The following is a 21,983-nucleotide window of genomic DNA, read 5'->3' on the forward strand; positions in this document are numbered from 1 at the left end:
TTAAAAAATAGGGGTAGTCGTAATAAAATAAAATTAACTCTTCGTTGTCATAAAGTTTCACAAATGAGCCGTAAAACAAATCAAACAAAATTAAGTACAGTTACGCACAATTTTTATTTTATAAAAATACATCACAAGGTATATATTGAGCTTAATAATTGAAGATCCTGTATAATGATAGAACACACTTTAACAGTTTTATTCAGTTGATAGATAACAATAGTATTTTATAACAATTTATGAGTGAGCACGGTCACATAACTCGGGACTGGGAGGTACATATTTAGGGAATAATAGGTCATATTATTTCACTATTCAATATATTATTATTTTACGAGCCTTGGTATGTTTCTCTTTAGTCCAAATCAGTATTTTCCTGAGAACAATGTACTCTGAGGTATGAAGCCATGAACCAAAATTAATAGAAGGCCCATCTTTAGAGCTTTCCAACAAATAACAAATACATATTATATCACTGGGTGATTCCGCAGTGTTGTCAAGTTATAAAATCGACAACTCAAATTCAACTTTAATTCAATATGAATTCCACAAATCAAGCTAAATTTACAAAAAGGGACGTATAGTCAACCGTTTTTTTGTTACCATATAAGCGTTCAAGTTGTGTTTAATCAAGATATTTTCATCATCACCCCCCCCCTCCCCCCTCCCCAGTTATGCGACCCTGCTATTCGAGCCGCCTAATCCGTATGCATTCGTAAATACTTCAAAAAACCCTCACCCCGAGATCACCTGTATACACTAAAATAAAATACTCATCGACGGAATTAGGCGACCGTGAAAAGTTCAACATTTTTTAAAAGTAGCGTGCGTTCATATGGCACAAAGGACAAGAAGACGATATCCTATTTAAAAAACGTATTATTAAATCCTGTTTCGTAAAATTTATTATTACGGGACGAATATAATTTTTTTGCTACACAACTAGCGGCACAACCACACGATTGTAGCATGTCACAGAGCAAATAAATAATAGTTTAAAAAAACTAACAAAATACGCTTTTATAGAAAATCCAATTAAAAAAATAGAAAATAAATTTTAATAAATTTGAATTAAAAATAGTGTAAGAAAAAATGATTCTATTGTAAAAAAGCGTGGGGTGCTTTTCAGGATTTTATCAAAATAGCCCTTCTACTCATATCTGTTCATAAAATATTTATAACTACTCATACCATGCACCCCACGCTTTTTTTTTACTATGTCAATGACGTTGTGTGTGCGCTGTCAATGACTAATAATATAGAGGGTTGACAGGCGATTTGGTTTAAACTTTAAAGCGACTTTACAGGAGAGCCATATACTTTAATTTTAAAATTTGAAAAAATATCATAACAAAAAAACTTCTTCAGCTATTTGAATGGTGTAAGCTTCATTAAAGTTCAATTAAAAACATCGAATTGTTGATACTAATAGCAAATAAAACGGACCTTTAATTACAAAGATAAATGCGGCTTAAAAGAAATAGCCTTTTACCCTTCCATATTTGGGTCAATAATTCCACAAGATCAACTAAAATCCGATAACATGCCCAGTCTTGTTTGTCTTATCTATGATATCCAGACATTTGAATAAGTATGCCTTCAGCCAAGACTGAGATCTAAGATGGGGTATAACCTTCTAAAATAATCTTTGAAATTTATGTCATTATGTATTAAACTAAAATTTAATCAAATAAAAAACATGAAATAAGGTAAGGAGTCAGTCATCATGTCTGACCTACACTTAACAGATTTTACGTCAACAATCGCGCGATTAGTACTGGCACATTATCTCTGTATTATGTATTTTTACAAAAACAAAACTTCTCTATATGTACAAAAGGTCTATTTTTGTTCCATCAAATAGAACTGTATTATTTTTAAATACGCAAAATGGATTGTCAGCTCTAAAGAATATTAACAGTTTATTTTATTATACCTAATCTATAGAATGCCTTTTTAATAAACCAATTCGGGTTCGTCTTGGCGACGTAATATTTTAATTTTGGCTAATGAAATTTAAAAAAATTTTAAATTTATTTTACGAAACAGGATATGAAATTTATCAAAGTAATATATAACTTATTTATATATAAATAAACATATTATGTATCATAAAAGGGATGCACAAAAATTTAATTAACCACCAACAACGGGTATAGGCATCAAGGGTTCTTACGACACAGTAAAGCAATAGAATAATTTTATTATTATCACACCGATAAACTTTTTTACTAAAAATAGTTTTTTTTTTTTTTTTGTAATATATCTCTTCTACTCTTTTTATCACCACATCAATTTTTTTTATTATATTAAAACATATTTAAATGCATTAAAATACAACAATGTTTTGAGAAATCACGAATATTGTGAACTTTTTTTTTTTTGTTACGTTTATTAGTTTGGAAGTCACGTTTTTGGCGGCAAAAAGTTACTCTCCACATATCGAAATGCAATTAATGCAACAAAATTCCCGAATGCTAAATATACATAGCGCTTTAATACGATAAATTGACTAAAATAACACGAAATCCTGACTAGAATTAGTTGAGGTCAATGAAATATTAATTGAAGACTATTGAACTGTAGAAATATATGAATCTGTATGATTAAAATATCAGACGTCTGCGTCTGCGCACCACGCATTAGAGGATAAACGTTTATAAAGACGTCTACGGAAGTACTCGATAGATGGCACTATTAGTTTCTCAGAGCCGATTGAGAAAAAAAAGGGATGGGAGGAGAGAAGCGGCCGCCCCATCAAGAAGCAAATAGATGAAGGTGCGAGGATCATCTTCATCTTCACCTTAAAGGTCCAAGCCAACAACAGCAAGCCTGCTACAGCATACAAATCCGCAGTTCATCAAAAGGCAGGGAGTTACAAGCTCAGGCACAGGGGTTTCCCCGGGACCCATTCCGCGCCCTCGTAAGATGACGCGGCGCTTCCACGGTGCCGATTAAATTTCTCGTCAGATCTTCTCAGTGGATCGCGTTTCCGATCCGGTGGTAGATATTGCGAAGCACTGCCTTGCTAGGGCTAGTGTTAGCAATGTCCTTAGGTTAGAGGCCCGTGCGCTCGTTTACTACTGCTACTAGTTCTGTGAATCTAGCATGACCCCTTGAGGTCACTAGAATAGGTAGAAAAAAAAATGATGCATACGAAGATAGAATCGGGGGGCAATGCCTCTGCAATCCCCTCCACTGTCTACCTAGCGGAAACTAAATTTATTGGCGCCAAACGAAACATTTTAAATTTATTTCTTGAAGATACTTAAATTAGTTTCTGAAATCATATCCACGTACAAACGAGACACAGGAACGGAAAGTTCTATTTCGTACGATAGAATATTTTATTATTATTATTTACAATACAAACTTCGAGTTCACACCTCGAGGCGGACAGACGGACAATCAAACAGAAGCATTAACTGACAGACACGGAACCATCAGAAAATTTAGCATTCGAGAATTTGTGTTTTATTTATTTATTTTGTAACTGGGAACTTTCAACAATAGAATAAATATACACCACAAAAATATTGATATTATTCAATTCAACATGACGCCAGTAACGCGTGACGTTTACAAATTATCCCCCCTTGAAGTTTCTTCTCGATCAAATCTGTCTCGCGTGTCTAAATAATAATCGGCGGAGGTTCCTGGCTATCGAATAACCGTTTTTAGTTTTATCTTGTATGAGCCTTTACATTAGATGTCTCCGAAGATACCATTACAACATGAACCAATGAGACCTCGGTAGCAAATAGTTAATAATATAAATCCGCCATTATTACACAGCCCCCACCCATCCCGAGCCGTCGAGGAGTCTACAGGAGGATCTTCTTTTCGAAGGCGTTCTTCTCGCACTTCTCGATGGCTTCATCAGACTTGACTCTCAACAGCTCCTTGGCCCTAGTGAGCTTTTCGATGAGGTCCCTGCCCCTCTCGGTGCGCATGATGTGTCGCTTGGGCAGCAGGTTCTTGGAGAGGTACGCCACGAGCTTGTGCCAGTCCTGCAGCAGCACGAAGGTCCGGTCGGCGCGGGTCTCCGGCGGCAGCGCGGCGCCCGAGTGCTCGAAGCGCACGTTGAGCACGTGCTTGGGGCGGCGGGAGGCGCGGCTGGCCCGCAGGAAGCACAGCAGCAGCGCGTCCACGTCCTTGTGCGCGCTGAGGATGGGCTTGTCGTAGATGTTGGGGTAGAGGTGCACGTGCTCGGGCGGGCCGGCGGCGTACAGCACGTGCGTGGCGGTGCGGAAGGCCTCCTCGGCCCACAGGTAGGGGTCGCCGTGCGGCGTGCCCGCGACGTCGCCGTCGTACAGCACGTCGAGCCCGTACTCCGCGCGCAGGTACTGCACCAGCGCCGCCACGCACTCCGCGTGCAGCCGGCTCGACGCCGGGTACACCACCAGCACCTTGGGCGGCGCCGGGATGTCGTCTGCCGGACAACGACAGCGTCATCAACCAGACATCAGTGTAAATTATATAGATCACTACACAATCTCTCCTACTGATAGCATCATGTGCTCCCGAACTGTTTTTTATATTGTTTAGGCAGGTGGACGAACTTAAAGTCCGGTGTTAAGTAGTTACCAGAGCCAACGGCTGCCCCACCCTTCAAATCGAAACGCATTACTACTTCACGGCAGCAACTGACAGCATACCATGCATTTGTGGCATCAACCCTTAGATATGGTTTAACATTCTGGGGAAACGCCACTAATACAGAGTACGTATTTAAAGCACAAAAGAAATCTGTGCATGCTATAGCAAATATTCATGTACCAGACTTCATGTAAGGCTTTCTGTCAGAAATAAAAAATTATGACTTTTACGTGTTTATATATTAATGGGGGTAGCGATTTTCATCAAAACGAACAAACATCGATTTGCAAAACCGCAATCTGTTAGGAATGCTTTAAAGATTTCTTCGCTACCTCATAGAATTGCCCTTTATGGCAAAAGTTTTTTTAGTATGTCAACAAGAATATATAATAAAATAACTACCTATAAAAATTTCGAAGACAGTATATTTATAAGATTTTAAGAAAAAATTGCAAGTATTTTTATTAGATAAGGCTTACTATACTATGTCAGAATATATAAACGATAACATTAGATAATTTAGATGATAAAGTGGAATAGAGTTGAATAATATGATACACTTATTAATATTAAGCACCATCTTTTTTAACCTATGACCACAAATAATAATAATTAAATAAAAGAAAAAGGCAGGATGGTGGTACCTACCCGTGCGGACTCACAAGACGTCCTGCCACCAGTAAAGTCGGTAGAAGTAATAGTAGTAATCACAATGCAAGTGATCGATAGAGTATGGTATCGACAGTAACCAGACAAGCAGACGGTTAGCTTTGTGTTAAGTTTAAGTAATTGGACTCCGGATGTCCGCTGTACGAACTCCACAATACGGCCTGCCATTAAGATCTGTATATTTTTATTTTTTTTAAAAGTGTACTCACTCAAAGCCAACTTGTAATCTTTGCACCAATAACGTCTGATGACCCGGAGCGCGATGTAATACGCGAACAATGACGTCACTATGAGCGCAGTGACGCTCGCGATGCATATGTTCAATGACTCAGGGCTGTCTGTAACAAGATGTCGTAAATTTCAATATATACATATAAATAAAATTAGAGTGTCTGTTTGTAGTATTGAAATAACTGCTTTTTACTACATGCATATGAATATATATACGGTACATACACCAAAATAACATTTTTTACAATTTTTGTCTGTCTGTCTGTTTGTTCCGGCTAATCTCTGGAACGGCTGGACCGATTTTGATGAGACTTTCACTGATAGGTAGCTGATGATATAAGGAGTAACTTGGTTACTTTTTTTAGACTAGCTTTGCCCCGCGGCGTCACCCGCAGTTATTGTCGTACCACGCGCAACGTGGCGGGCTTCGCCTATCAATAGTAAAATTTAATGTTTCCGAAGCGAAGCGAGGGCGGGTCGCTAGTTTGTAATAAGTATTGACTAGATACAGAAATACTTACTTAAATCGATTGATTATCGAAATACGCAAATATTTTAGGAACAGTAGATTGGAGGGGATAGGAACTAGCGATAGAATAGGGACAGGGGGAAATCTGGGATGTCACAATACTTTTTTCGGGTTGTTAGAGATTCAACTTTGTTGAACTGAAAATGACTTTTATTTGGTGTTTAAGAATATTAAATAGTTTAATTTAGTCATCAAAGTTTTTTAACTCATTAAAGATGTTAAAAAGTTAATTACCTAAAGTTAGGTACCTACCTAACTACTAAATAGTGCCAGCCCTATCGAAAAACTTTATTATCCACATATGTAACCCGATTTACACCAACGCCTAGATGAATAGGGACAAGTGAGTTTTTATCACTTTTTATGATTATTCTTTAATAAACTATAGGTATATTAATGCATTATAAATTAAAAATTTAAACTAGCGGAACCATTATGATCTCCGTTTTATTACTACTAGAGGATGATCGGTTTTTTTTTTGTTGATAAATTGTTTTTTAGAAATTATATTTAAGTACGAATTACTTAATGATACCTATTATATTATATTATTTGCTATTTTCTTTCAATAAAAAAAGTACATGTTTAAGTTGATTATATTATCGATAAAGTTGATTATTGAAAACACGAATAAAACAATATTTTCTGAAATTAAACCGTAGTTAGATCGATTTATCGCCCACGAAATCCCCTGTATACTAACTTTTATGAAAATCGTTGGAGCCGTTTCCGAGATTCAGATTACTATATATATATATATATATATATATATATATTTAATATTTTTTACTTAGATGGATGGACGAGCTCACAGCCCACCTGGTGTTAAGTGGTTACAGGAGCTCATAGATATCTACGACGTAAATGCGCCACCCACCTTGAGATATAAGTTCTAAGGTCTCAGTATAGTTACAACGGCTGCCCCAACATTCATACCGAAACGCATTACTGCTTCACGGCAGAATTAGGGAGGGTGGTGGTACCTATCCGCGCGGACTCTCAAGAGGTCCAGGTACCATCAGTAAGATATATTTATAGACAAGAATTGCTCGTTTAAAGATTTTGTTATTATTACTATAACTATCTTATACCTTTAAATGAGCAATTCTTGTATATTAATATAAATATAATCTGAATCTCGGAAATGGCTCCAACGATTTTCATAAAATTTAGTATACAGGGGACTTCAGGGGCGATAAATCGATCTAGCTACGATTTATTTTCAGAAAATGTTGTTTTATTCGTGTTTCCAATAATCAACTCTTCCCGACATCTATTGGCGAATAATAATACTATTTTTCTTAATTGAGGGCAACTAACCGCTTTAAAGACACAACGAGATGGCGTTATCAAAAAAATCATCTAGTAAAAAAAACGATAATCATCACCCTGCCCTCCCATTTTACGGAACTTACTTATTCTTATCTTCTGGCTCTCGACGTTCCGGCATCCGATTCCGTTCAGACATTTAGCATGCAACGGGACCACGACGAAGCTGTACAAGCCATTGTCTCCGATGAAATTGTAATCGTACGTGAGTTCGGTCTGCTCATTCGCCGAGTCCACAGTCGTCGAGCTGACCTCGCACGAGCCGCCCTTGTCGCACTCCTTGACCACCCGGATCCTGTAGCCCGTGATGCGGAGGTGCGGCGGAGGCGGCATCACGTGCAAACGCATCTTCGACGGAAATATCTCGACGTAAACGAAAGGCTTCCAATCTTCTTCCGTAACGGATTCACCTTGAAATTCAATTTACTTATCACTAGAATTCGCGAACACATTTTTTTTTATTGCTTAAATCAGCGGTAGGGGAACCGGGGTAAATTACCACAAATGGGGTAAAATTAAATTTGGGGGGATAAAAATGAAACTTCTGTGAGTAAAAAGTATATATTAAAGTGAAGCTGCGCTAGAATGGTAAAATTTTTAGTTATTGTTTTCTTTTCCAAATTATCATGGGGGCTATAATATGAAAGATATAGTCCCCGGCACGTAACTTGGCAAGAGTCGTAAGATGCGCAGAAGTCGTTTTTTAGGTCTCTTTGGTTGTCAAGCGGGACGCGGGGAAAGACGTAGCACCGTTCCGAGCGCGCGATTGGTGAGTCAGTAGACCCTCCCCTCCCGCACCGCGTCCACGTTCCGTTCGCTCCTGGTTACACATGCGCCTACTAAATTGTAGGAGCCCTTTGTTTATATTGAGTTTTTGTTACGAGTTGTTATTATTGTTTTAAATTTAGTTTTTGTTACGGGTGTTATTCTTTCAAATTTGTTTGCAATGCCAGGACCAAATACCAATGACCATATAGTCGATTCAGTCACTGAGCGTTTTATTATTTACGCCAATGACGACAGCGACTTTTCGTTATGTCAACGATGAGGAGCCAACTCCTTCCACCAGCTCAGGTGCTACCATAAATTTAATCTAAGGGGTAGCACTATTAGAAAATGATAGTGACGACGGCGACACATAATTTTTAATATTAAGTATATTTTTTAAAATAAACTTCTTAACTTTTAATTGTATTTTATTTTTAACACCTAATACACTTCACGAATACCTCTCTTTTCTTTAACTTTCTTCTAAACACAAAGGCTTAAAAACAAATTACGGCAAATAAAAAATTAAATAAAATTAAATTAAATTATATGCGGGCAATAAAAGTGATCATTTTTTTGTTGCAATGTGCACCATGCGCGACATTACCCCCACTACACCAAAACCTTGCCAACTTACGTGCCGCTTACTATACTAAAAAGAAGCGATTTCGTTTTTTTTTGGTTCTTCGCCACAAAAATAATTTCGGGTAATAATTAAAAAAGTTCCCCGACCGCTGGCTTAAATGGACGAGCTCACAGCCCGTCTGGTATTTAGTGGTTACTGGAGCCCATAGACATCTACAACATAAAAGCCACCTTGAGATATGAGTTCTAAGGTCTCAGTACAGTTGCAACGGCTGACCCACCCTTCAAACCGAAACGCGTTACTGCTTCACGGCAGAAATAGGCAGAATGGTGGTAGTACCACGCGAAACACGGCTCACTGAGAAGATCCGGCAAGTAACACAGTGGACTGTGTCTGTGGGGAAACTTCAAGTAACTTGTAAATGTACTAGTATTTTCGGGGGGTCGAATCCGAGACCGACTCTGAAAAGTCCTTAGAAATATTACCTACTTAAATATGACGATTAACGCTAAGTGTCGCCGCACACGGGCCACCGGCCACAACCACAAAACGCAGCCACCTTCTATCTATTTCCTGTTGTTTTCATACATTTTGCTTGGACTCGCCGCACATTGTCGACGCCGGTGATCGCCACACGCCACTAATCGCCACTGCGCGCCTCTTGTGGTGGTCAAAACGCCCACACAAGCCACTCGCGCGACTCCCCACCCCTCTCTCTCTTCATTGCTTTTATTATTGCTTAGATGGGTGGACGAGCTCACAGCCCACCTGTTGTTAAGTGGTCAGTGGAGCCCATAGACATCTACAACGTAAATGCGCCACCCACCTTGAGATATAAGTTCTAAGGTCTCAGTATAGTTACAACGGCTGCCCCACACTTCCGACCGAAACGCGTTACTGCTTCACGGCAGAAATAAGCGGGGTGTTGGTACCTACCCGTGCGGACTCACAAGAGGTCCTTCCACCAGTAATGTCCCTTTCTTTCTATATAAATCTTTCGTCTGAGTCCATTAAGATACTGCAAGCACGCGTTACAAAAGTAGCGACCACCGATCGCAAGTACACGCAAGTACACACGGACCACAAGTGGTTGTCGCGCGTCAGCTTGTTTTGTAGCCGCTCCTAGCTTCAAATGGCAGCGATTGTGAATGTGGCTAGTGGCCCGTGTGCAGCGACCCTAATGAGACACTCACTTAGCATCGCGGCAGACGGTACGTTGAAGTAAAACTGCCCTCTGTAGACGCTCCAGTCGTTGGCGGCCTCGAAGTCCAACATGTGACTCTGCAGGTCCGCGTCTTCGACGATCGGCCAGTAACAATCGTAATAAAGTACTGACTGATCGTCTATAGTCAGATCTTTCGAGATGACTATGTTCAGACAGTGGTTCTTCAGGTCGCGGTATTTGTCTTGAAAACGAAATTTCATAGCTGCAACAAAATATGTATTCGCTGTTTTAGCAACGCCTGGTGATAAAGTTTGCGAATGTGATTCCGAAAAACCTGTCATATATATGAGGCAGTCAGGGCATAACCCACAATTTTTCATTGTAGTACTTATTTATATATTTGCAGTTTATTTAAAACATAATAAATTTTGTAAAAAGTAGGTATGGAGCCAAATGCAATTTTTAAAACTCTCCATACGCTTGGTATTAGTAAAATGTTTGTGTACCGGGCTATTAATAGGTGCAATGAGACCTCCTCTGCTTGTGACAGAAAAAGAACTGGCCGTCCACGTAGTGTTCGTACGAGAAAGGTGGTCAAAGCAGTAAGGGAAAGAATTCGAAGAAATCCTGTCCGATAGCAAAAGATTTTATCTCGAGAGATGAAGATAGCACCTAGAACCATGTCGAGTTTTTTAAAAGATGACTTAGGACTTGCAGGCTGTAAGAGACGTACTGGTTATTTCTTAACTGATAATTTAAAAGAGAATAGGGTGGTAAAATCGAAACAACTACTGAAGCAGTACGCAAAGGGAGGTCATAGAAAATTTTTGTTTACGGATGAGAAAACTTTTACAATTGAGCAACATTTTAACAAACAAAATGACCGTATTTATGCTCAAAGTTCTAAGGAAGCTTCCCAATTAGTCGACAGAGTGCAACGTGGGCACTATCCGACTCCTGTGATGGTTTGGTGAAAAAGTTATCAAAACATCGGCACAAGTGTATCAAGATACCATTCTTGAGAAGGTAGTGAAGCCCCTTAACAACACCATGTTCAATAATCAAGAATGGTCCTTCCAGCAAGACTCGGCGCCAGGTCATAGAGCTCGGTCTACGCAGTCTTGGTTGGAAACGAACGTTTCGAACTTTATCACAGCTGAAGACTGGCCGTCGTCTAATCCCGATCTTAATCCGCTGGATTATGATTTATAGTCAGTTTTAGAGAGTACGGCTTGCTCTAAACGCCATGATAATTTGGAGTCCCTAAAACAATCCGTACGATTGGCAGTGAAAATTTTTCCCATGGAAAGAGCGCGTGCTTCTATTGATAACTGACTGGCCTCAACGTTTAAAGGACTGTATTGCAGCCAATGGAGACCACTTCGAATAAGCTTTTTATACTTTAAATTGTTTTACATTTATGTATTAAACTAACACACTGTAAAAGTAATAAATGTTATTTGCAATAGATTTTTTTTCCTTTGTCTCAGTATTTATGGCAAGACTATAGTAGAATTATTTTGTCCGTGCAGTTTGGGTCATAAAACATAGCCCGGCTAGGGCGGTGAGCATGTTCGCGGGCGCAACGCCATTATCGATAAAAACAAATGAGTCATCGAAAGCAGGTACACAGCGGCGGGGTGGTATACGAACGGTGGTGGGACATTGTTATGTTAAGAGTCATTTGTACTTACTTACCTGCAAATTATACTACATTATGTCGAAGAGAAATGCGTTTTTATGCATTCGTTCTCTGAATTTCTTTAGCGACACAATGGCTACTCCTTTGTTTTGTATCAAAACGGCAGAATTTATTCAAAATAATATTTGCACGTGTTGTTATCAACAATGTGTTAAAAATCTTCACTGAAATAAGAATAGATCCCGAAAAGTTACAAAGTGTTAATTTCTGCCGTTCTCGTTAACTTGCTGCGACGATATGTGGTGTAAGTGTTCGATTAGTGATTTTTTCTTTCATTTTTATCACTAACCCACAAAATGACAAAACTAAATACACTATCGATAACGCTTATCGACAACAATAATGCGCATCACTATGCCCGTCCATAAGGCTCGTGAGTGGAAGCGAGAGCGAAATACTCGCTTCACCGCTTCGATTTTTTATGACCGCAAATGCACGGACAAAATAACTTTCCTATAGGTATGTAATTAAAATTGTACTTATTGTATTTAATTTTAAATAAGACTTCAGTATGTTGTTGCTCTGTCAAAACAAGGAAACAACTGTTATCGAGTAACACTTCAGGCCTCACATACTTAATATGTGAGCCATTATTTACAAACAAGTTCATGTACATCCTAATGATTAGGTAATATATAGAACTTATTTTTGTTTTATAAATAGTAATTTTGTAATCAAGTAAATAGTTGATTCATACTTCTTTATACTTATAATATTTTATGGCGCCTTCCGCTTGACAGCTTTCGGCGCCGCGGCGTAATAAACCTTTAATGTTATAAAATTATATAAGTCGATATTATTAAGTAATAAGTAATAATTGTACGTAAATTATCAACAGAATAATTAAGATAAACAATGTTTAATATTACCTACTAAGTTTGTATTAAAGTAGGTCAAGACGATTGTATAAATACCGGTGGTTAGCATATTTCAACCCCTTTGTGTACTCTACCCGTCGTAACGTGCATTAAAGAGAACTTATTATCTTCGTGTCTCAATTATCGCCGCCACCCTGATAATCCTTCAACACAACATTTAAATTCTATTCTAAAGTAAATTCGTACGCAATTCTACACAGAAATTAATTTTATAACTTCATATCTCTTCCTCTCTGTCACCGCTCTTTTATTGAAATTCACACCTGTCCTGGTGAAATTGGAAAGGCCTCTGTGCCACCCGTAAGCCTTCAATCATAAAAAAATTGGCTTTGCCATGGCTGTCAGCCGAACTTACAGGGGCTCAGCTTGAAAGGGTTTACTAACATCTGCCCTAGCAGATACCGTGTAACGAAAGTACAAAGTAGAAACGGTAACCGGTGCTTGGAATGCTTAAAGGCGCCAAGATTGAATCGAGAGGATCCCAATGAACCTGAGAGATAGGTATCGACTGACAAAGCTGAGTCATTGCTAACCTCAGTAGACTTCAAAAAGCCATTAAGTATGACCCCGTCTATTTTCCAATATGAGGCTTTTTTTTTCCTAACTAAGCTGGTAGCCTAGAGAGGCTATTCCAGCGTAACCGTAACTAGTAGGTGAGCTCACGGGGCTCAAACCTGACGACAATGCTAACACGAACCCTAGCAAGAGCCGTGCTTCGCAGAATCTACCACCGGATTGGAAACGCGACCCACTGAGAAGATCCGGCGAGAAACCCAGTCTGAGAGTTAATTTACTCGTCGAGCCCTTCGTCGCAAGCGACGGGTTCGACGAGAACGGTGACCGGTGCTTGAAGTACCTAGAAGCACCGTTAGTGGATCGGGAGGATCCGAGATGACGTGTGCAATATGAGGCATGATACTGCTAAAACACAATATTAAAAATATGTTCTTCGCCATTTGACGGTATGAGTTTTAATAATAAGTAAGTACATAATAAATACTGGTTTTCCTCATAATTACGAATATTGAATTCTTTCTTATCTATTAAAATAATAAACTTAAGTTTCTCTATCGTCAATAATTAAATATTTAATTTAAATACAAACATTGATATTAGAAAGTTTTCGTGTTAAATTAAACTTAATTAAAGTATATATGGCGCAGGTGAAAGCTGCTAGTATCGATTTGTGCATCACTTCCATCAAATTACATTACGAGTGTTTATTCACATTATGTTTCATTTAGAGGATGTTTCATTGGTTTTTGTTATATTGAATTTCATTACTGAAGAATTACGAGCTAATAATTAAATGGTAATTAACAACAAAGTACGGGGATGTGCGATAAACCGGCCAACAGTTTCTCTTGAAGCCCGGCTCTGTATAGACCATTGTATATTGTATTTGGTTATCCCTTTTAGTACTGAGCATATTTTCACCTATTTTGCAAAATATGTCAAGGGATTTTTAAATAAGTATCTTTAACTTAAAAAAATATAAATAAGTAAGGCTAAATTCACAGCTAATTAATATTAAATGTTTATTTATAAATGTTTTTAACTTGTAAATAACCTTTTTTTATGGTTAAAGCATCGACGAACTCACAGCCCACCTGGTGTTAAGTGGTTACTGGAGCCCATAGACATCCACAACGTAAATGCGCCACCCACCTTGAGATATAAGTTCTAAGGTCTCAGTATTGTCCCAGAGGCCTATCCAGTTTCACCAGGATAGGTGAGCGAGCAAAAGCTGAGCCAGGAGGGGTGGGGTTTGCTAACAACTGCTCGAGCGCCTCCGAAGGATACCTACAAAACTTAAGCGCAGCTGCTTCGCGAATGACCATTAAAAACCTTAAACATGACACCTGCATACATGTCGATACCTAATACTTATAATAAAACTGCGCAAATACTCGATATTCCGATGCTCCGCACTTTATACGCATTAATAAAGTCGATCAATCGATCGTTCGCGCTCAAAGGTTTAAATCCAACCCATTAGACAGAGACTTGCGCTTTCACTGCGAAGAAGGACCCGTTTGTCATGGCCTCATAACTCCAAGCTATACTCTAAGTATGTTATGCATTTTCGGTCATTTCGGGTCAATATGAGCATATCTATATTAATATCGAAGCGGGCCACAAATACGAATTTATTTCAATACGTAGATGATGTTGCGGTCATCATTGACAACTCTGGGCAAGTTGACGCAATATATACTGATTTTTCTAAGGCCTTTGATAAAGTTAACCACAGCATTTTACTAGAAAAACTACATCAATTTGGTATCGAAGTTCCTCTGCTTAGATGATGTTCTTCGTATCTAAACCAAAGGACATCACAGGTTGTTATTGACGGGCACTGTTCCTATCCATTCATAGCTTCTTCGGGTGTACCTCAGGGTTCCATCTTGGGTCCACTATTTTTTAACATCTTTATCAACGAAATTACAAATCTTTTTAAATATTCTACCTGTTACCTATTTGCTGACGATCTTAAAATAATGCGTGTTATAAATGATGTGAATGATGCTGAACTATTACAGAGAGATATTGATAAATTGGTTGATTGGTGCCAAATTAATAAAATGTATTTGAATATTTCGAAATGTCTACATATAAAATTTACATTAAAACGCAATATAATACCAACACAATATCATATTTCAGGGGAATGCTTGAGTGAAGTTTCTCAGACTCGTGATTTAGGGGTGGAGCTTGATACCAAGCTGAATTTCACTAAGCACATTGACAAAATTATAGATGCCGCGAACAAATCACTGGGTTTTGTACTTAGGAATGGCAAGGAGTTTAAGAAGGTTTCCACTACGCTAATGCTTTACAACAGTTATGTTAGAAGCAAACTTGATTACTGCAGCACTGTGTGGTGTCCTACATACAAAACCCATATTAACAGGATTGAGAGAATTCAAAAAAAGTTACTTCGCCACATGTCGTACCGTTTTAGGCCGCCTAATTATGTTGAATCTTATGTTGATAGGGCTAAACATTTTAAAATGCAAACATTGAGTGATCGCCGCGATATGTTAGGCTTATGTTTTTTACATCAAGTTATGAGCGGTACTGTCGACTCCCAATTCATCCTCAATAAATTCTCTTTAAAGGTGCCATCTAGGTTACCTCGTCGCCCCGTTGCTCTTTTCAGCACCCGCTTTAGCAGAACCAATCTAGGCAAGCACTCACCTACTCCTCGTCTAACTAACCTTTATAATAATCTTGTTAGAAAAGTTGAAAACCTTGACATATTTGGCGATTCCCTTCCAATATTTAAGAACAAAATTATAAAAAGTTGTTGTTGAAACTCAGCCTCAGCCTCGGTCTGAGTACTCGGGTATTACTGCCCTTGTTGTCTTTCTTTTGTTTTTAATTTTTTATTATTATTAATAGTATTATTAAATCTCTATTAATATATTAATGTAATGCATGCTGTGATTGCCTATAATTAGAGTTGCAGTTATCAATTGCTCTATACATGTCAATGTTATTTTATGTCTTACTGTAAACCCTGTCGGTAATCCTTAAATAAATAAATAAATAAATAAATAAATATTATAAAGCTGAAGAGTTTGTTTGTTTGAACGCGCTAATCTCAGGAACTACTGGTCCGATTTGAAAAATTCTGTCAGTGATAGATAGCTCATTTATTGAGGAAGGCTATAGGCTATATAACATAACGCTAAGACCAATGCAAGCGGAGAACCAATAAAGAATGTTTCAAAATCGGGTTTTTTTCCCTTTTGAGAGCTTCCGCTGCTTGCGCTGCGGAAACGATTAAAGTTTCGCTAAAATAATGTATGACAGAATTGTTACCCTTTAAAAGATCTAAAAAAAAGTCCTCGACAGTATATGTCTGTGTTAAGGTTGGCTCACTATAACGGTTTTTAGGCTAACCAAATTTGTTCTAAAATTAAGCATTATTTGTGAACTATTCCACGCGGACGAAGTCGCGGGCAAAAGCTAGTGATTTAATAATTCTCCAATGTGCTATATTGATTTCATGATACTCACTAGTCCACTTAATGTTACTGAAAGTTATGTTCAATACAGTTTTGTTGATACGCATAGGTCTCGTCTGCTCATTGAGGGTAATGGTCATGATGTGCGGTTTCAGCGTTACTCCTCCAATGCCACTGTTAGCAACTACGGGACCAAAAGTCATTGTGCCGCATTCAGGGCTATTTTGTGGGTATACTTCCATTTGACAAAGATTATAGTCGGCATGGTCCCAATCTCCAACTATCTGTAACAAACAAAGATTGGCCGTGTTACATAGATAAGGTTGAGTTAAAATCTTTGAATGAGTAAAAATAAAAATCAAATATTGCTTGGATCGCTAACTCAAAAGTTAGATTCCGTAGAAATTTCATTAATTTTTTTTATATAGAAATATGCTAAAAGGTTGGTGACATCTTACAGGGATCTACAATTATTATTATTTTTCTTTCGGGCCGGGTGCCGAACCTCCTACGAGGTACCCGCGCCTAGGGGGCGTGCGGGGTATGTGGTACTAGATGATCTACAAGGTGTTGGGAGCAGACCGCGGGCCCAAGGAATTTTAGGGCCCTACCTCACTAAACGACTCCCCTGTACTCTTACACTCGACGTCCGATCTCCGTCCAGTCAGAACCCGGTCAGAGTACGGGGTTCCCGCGGTCAACACTACAACCAGACACGCGGCGCCACCCCGAGGACGCCCGACCGACGGGTCTTCGAGGCGATAGTCGACGACCAACGACGCCGGTCTGCGCGGTATGGCTGCCCTATCAGGCCGCCCGAGCGATGCCGCTGGTGTTACGGGATACCCCGTTGGGCCAGAACCAGCCTGCCGGCTCGGAGCGCGATACACCGCCGACCGGGTTGCTCTTCCACAGTCAGTTTGGCGACGACAGCGACGACGACAACACGGACCGCTTCGCAGGCCGCAGCCACCGACGCGTCGTCCCATCCTCCTGGTGCCAGCACGCTAGAGTGACGCTAGCGTGCGGCACAACCTCAACCCCCTCAGGTCGCCCCGTGGCCATCATCGGGAGGAGACTGCCTAGCCTAGACAAGGGCCGGAGCTGGACGAACGCCCTCCTCCGGCGTCGGCACGGCGCCGAGAGGGAAGAAGAGCTCACCCTCTCACGGATCTACAACTTAGCCTATGGTTTGTTACTGTGTACACAATTTTTTAAATACTCTCACTGAATAACCTAATTCATAATTTAAATAACTTTTACAGTTTAATCTCCAGTACGTTAATTGTCCTTATATTATTTTTTGACTTTCAAATCATTTAGTTCATATGATCTAGTCATGACTTATGCGAGTGTTCGCTCACGCGGCCCAGACACACATAACCCTCCAATCCCTACAATCCCGTCTTTGTAGGTTAGCCATCGGAGCTCCGTGGTTGAGGAGCGTCGACTTACCCAGCCTGGGCCTCGAATCGACACGAAAACACATGAAATCATCGCCAGAACGCTACTTCGATAAGGCAATACGTCTTGATAATCGCCTTATTGTTGCCGCCGCGGACTACTTTCCGAATCCTGATCACGCAGGAGCCAACAACGTCGACGCCTGAGACACGTCCATACAGATCCATCGGATCCAATAACCCTTTCATTAGACGCCTTCAGCTCTAACACTAGGAGCAGGCTTAGAGACCCCTGTGACCGTACTTGTCTAACTTTGCATGATGTGTAACCTAACCATGTATCAGCTTGCTCAGTTTCTCAGTGGATCTTCAGCGGTTCGCGATTCTGATCCGACAGTAGATTCATTCACGAGGCAGCTGCCCTTTAGTTGTTAGGTCTCATTTGAAGGCACTTGGACAGCTGTTAACAAATCCCACCCCTCCTGGCAGAGCCTTTGCAAAACTAAATGTCTTTTAATAAAAAGTGTCTCTGCAAAGCTGCCGGTATATTATGTAACTCTAGCTGCCATTCAAATTTAACTTATTCGAATAAATCATCATCATGATCATTCTTTCCTATTACCCTCTGCTGGGGTGTAAGGCTCGAATCAAATTTTTCCATTTACATCGGTCTTGGGCAGTGTGTTCTAGCTCCTCCCACGTGAGCTCCTGCTCCACCGAGCGACGCCAAGTTGTTCTGGGGCGGCCTCTCTTCCTTTTGCCAGACACTTTCAAGGTCAGTGCTCTCTTTGATAGGTGAGTACCGGACTTTCTCAAAATGTGACTAATCCAATGCCAATTCGAATAAATAACGAAAGTAATTTGATTGATGATTCTTGCGTCGAGTGTTTAAGTTTATAAAGATGATTAAAATTTGAATTATGTTATTCTAAAAAGTTCTATTATGTTTACTTTTTCAAATAAATAATAATATTTCTTGGTTGTTTTATTGTAGGTTGAACCAATAAGAAGAGTAAAACCTAGTTTTAACCACGTAGGATTGGCTACATCTAGTTGTAGCCAGCATAAAGAAGGCTATACCTAGTTTTAACCAAATGAAATAGTCTACACCTAATATTAGCCTTGAACAAATCTGTTAGGCCTAGGTTTAAACACTTCAGGTATTAGCCGTAACACATAGACTGAATGTAATAAACTGATACTGAATTACAGGAAAAACTTCTAAACTTAATTTTTATCATATTAAATATTTATGAAAGTGCACACCACTACTACAAAAATTTATTTAAATTTGTGTAGTGGAACTTCTTATATCACTTATTTTTAATATACTTTAATTTAATATACTTATTATATCACTTATTTTTAATATACCTAGTATACCTACATAACAGTTATTAGGGTTAGCCAATTATAGCTTAACATGACCTTGAACAGGTAGGTACTAGTGTGCTCACTAATAATCAATATCTACAGTTGACGCAATAATCTAAGAGTAGGTAGGTACATGCCGAGAGGGATCAGCGGGGTGACACCTAAAGTTCAATGCCACACAATATCTAGATGCACTAGATTAGTTAAAATCAATACATCATAAGTACATAATTCAAGAAAGTATTCCAGTAGCATAAATGAATGATATTACCTCTTTAGTACAACTAAGGGTCTTCTCCGTTTTATTTCCACACAGTTGACTATATCCAGAAACGTATTTCAATATCACAAATGTAAAAACATAATAAGGTAAACGGAACATATCGGAAGTGATCCTCGCCAATGTCCAGATGATTAAAACTAAGCTAATAAATAACAATAGCGGCTGGATATTTTAACATCACTGTAACGAATTAATTAAAAGTCCTGTTTTAATAAAACAGAAAACAACAGAAAATATTTACACCAAACAAAAGCTGACGAACACAGACTAATTTGAAATACTATGACTATTACGTCTGACGAATTAACTTTCCACCGTAGAAGACTCCACACTAATATCAAATACTACCTGAAAAAACTGATATGGACTAGGTAGTATAGTGGACTAAACACATATACCAGTACGAAATTTGAACCGCTGCCCATTGCCAAAAACTCTCGGCACTAGATATCCAACTTGCGACGAAGGGCTTGACGAGTAAATTAACCCTCAGACACAGCCCACTGAGTTTCTCGCCGGATCTTTTCAGTGGGTCACGTTTCCGATCCGGTGGTAGATTCTGCGAAGCACGGCTCTTGCTAGGGTTCGTGTTAGCAACGTCGTCAGGTTTGAGCCTCGCGAGCTCACCTACTAGATAAGGTTACGCTGAAATAGCCACTCAAGGCTATCAGCTTAGGTAGGGAAAAAAAATCTAACATGTATTACGATTGTCAGATAGAACACTTTTAAACAGAAGTGCCAAAGTCATCATCATCATCAACAGCCTACAGTCGTCCACTGCTGGACATAGGCCTCTCCCAAGCAACACCACTGAGCCCGGTCTGCGGCTCTCCTCATCCACTTCTTGCCGGTCACCGTGCGGAGGTCATCGCACCATTTAGCCAGGGGGCGTCCTACGTTACGTCTTCCGCTGCGCGGTCTCCACTCGAGAACCCGTCTGCTCCAGCGATCGTCAGTCCTACGGCATATATGGCCAGCCCACTGCCACTTCAGCTTGCTGACTCTTTGAGCTATGTCGATGACTTTAGTTCTCTGTCGAATAATCTCATTCCGGATTTTATCCTTCAGAGAAACTCCGAGCATGGCTCTTTCCATGGCTCGCTGAGCAACTTTGAGATGACTGACCAACCGTACTGTGAGTGTCCACGTTTCGCCTCCGTAAGTCATTACCGGTAGGACGCACTGGTTAAAAACTTTCGTTTTCAGGCACTGTGTATGTGCGATGTAAAGACTCCACGCCATTTGCCGAACGCCGCCCAGCCCAGTTGGATCCTTCTCTTGACTTCCCTCTCCAAACTGTGTTTACCCATCTGCAGCGTCTGCCCGAGTTATAAATATTCATCAACAGCTTTAAGCGGGCAGCCCTTTACGACGATCGGACCCGGGCTAATGTAACCATTGAACATCACTTTGGTTTTATCCATGTTCATCCGGAGTCCAATTCGTCGTGAAGAATCTGCTAAGCCGTTCAGCATCTGCTGCAGATCTTGCAACGATTCCGCCATGAGAACTATGTCATCTGCAAACCGCAAGTGTGAAATGTACTGGCCATTAATGTTTATGCCCATCTTTTTCCAGTTCAGCGTCTTAAACATATCTTCCAATGCGTTGGTAAACAGTTTCGGGGAAATGACATCCCCCTGTCTCACTCCCCTACGCAATTGGATAGGGTTAGACTGCTGATTCTGTACTCGAACATTCATCGTGGCACAGTCGTAGAGGCATTTCAACACCTGGGCATAGCGATGGTCTACCTGGCATCGCCGCAGAGAGTCCAGAACAGACCAAGTCTCGATGGAGTCGAAAGCCTTCTCATAATCCACGAATGCTAAACACAGGGGCCGATTATATTCTGTGGTCTTTTCTATAATCTGCCGCACTGTGTGTATGTGGTCTATGGTTCCATAGCCGCTCCGAAACCCAGCCTGCTCTGGGGGTTGAAATTCGTCGAACCTTCTTGCCAGGCGATTTGTAATGACTCGTGAGAACAACTTATAGATGTGGCTCAGGAGGGAGATTGGTCTGTAGTTCTTTAAAAGAGTTTTGTCTCCTTTTTTGAAAAAAAGTACCACAATACTGTTGTTCCACGCCTTCGGAGTTCTCCCGCGGTAAATGACGTGGCTGAAAAGCTTCTGTAGCTCTACTAAGAGAGGTATTCCTCCTGCTTTCAATAGCTCAGTTGTTATACCATCATCTCCGGGGGCTTTTCCATTCTTGAGTTGTCTCAGAGCCAATCTTATTTCGTCCACACTGACGTCCGGCAGCTCATCGGTGAAATGGCGCGTGAGTGGGGCTCTACAATCGTGACAGTTCTGTACAGGACGGGTGGTGCAGGACTCGTACAGCTGACCGTAATATTTTTCAATCTCAGCGAGAATTCCCGTCTGTGACATAATGACGCTACCATCGGAGGTCTTGAGTTTCGATAAACGACTTCTCTTAAGCTGCTGCTTAAATACCTTCGACCCACGGTTTTGTTCAATGGCTCTTTCA

The 21,983-nt window shown here is 39.9% G+C and overlaps 1 protein-coding gene and 1 long non-coding RNA gene across 2 annotated transcripts in view; both read right to left on the reverse strand.

Annotated features, from left to right (window-relative positions):
* Positions 1 to 21,983, reverse strand: part of LOC149502419 (uncharacterized) — a 141,812-nt gene that overhangs the window by 49,600 nt on the left and 70,229 nt on the right. The gene's annotated exons all lie outside the window — the stretch shown is intronic.
* On the reverse strand, positions 96 to 20,095 carry LOC149502422 (uncharacterized). The gene is made up of 6 exons (XM_089729427.1): positions 19,479 to 20,095; positions 16,483 to 16,714; positions 9,905 to 10,138; positions 7,444 to 7,767; positions 5,478 to 5,606; positions 96 to 4,432 (listed from the first exon to the last, which is right to left on the reverse strand). The coding sequence occupies exons 1-6, from the start codon at positions 19,587 to 19,589 to the stop codon at positions 3,825 to 3,827; spliced, it is 1,638 nt and encodes a 545-aa protein (XP_089585553.1). The 5' UTR covers positions 19,590 to 20,095; the 3' UTR covers positions 96 to 3,824.

This window comes from Bombyx mandarina, chromosome 08, assembly GCF_030267445.1.
Source record: "Bombyx mandarina strain Sakado chromosome 08, ASM3026744v2".
Lineage (NCBI taxonomy): Eukaryota > Metazoa > Arthropoda > Insecta > Lepidoptera > Bombycidae > Bombyx > Bombyx mandarina.

Bases quoted from the DNA above. Each gene is read 5' to 3' on its own strand.
- LOC149502422 (XM_089729427.1), bottom strand. From the start codon at position 19,589: ATGTTCCGTTTACCTTATTATGTTTTTACATTTGTGATATTGAAATAC. The intron at 10,139-16,482 runs GTGAGTATCATG...ATTTTGTTGCAG, and splicing joins CAGTAACATTAAGTGGACTA to CTATGAAATTTCGTTTTCAA. The intron at 5,607-7,443 runs GTAAGTTCCGTA...ATCTTGTTACAG, and splicing joins GAGCCAGAAGATAAGAATAA to ACAGCCCTGAGTCATTGAAC.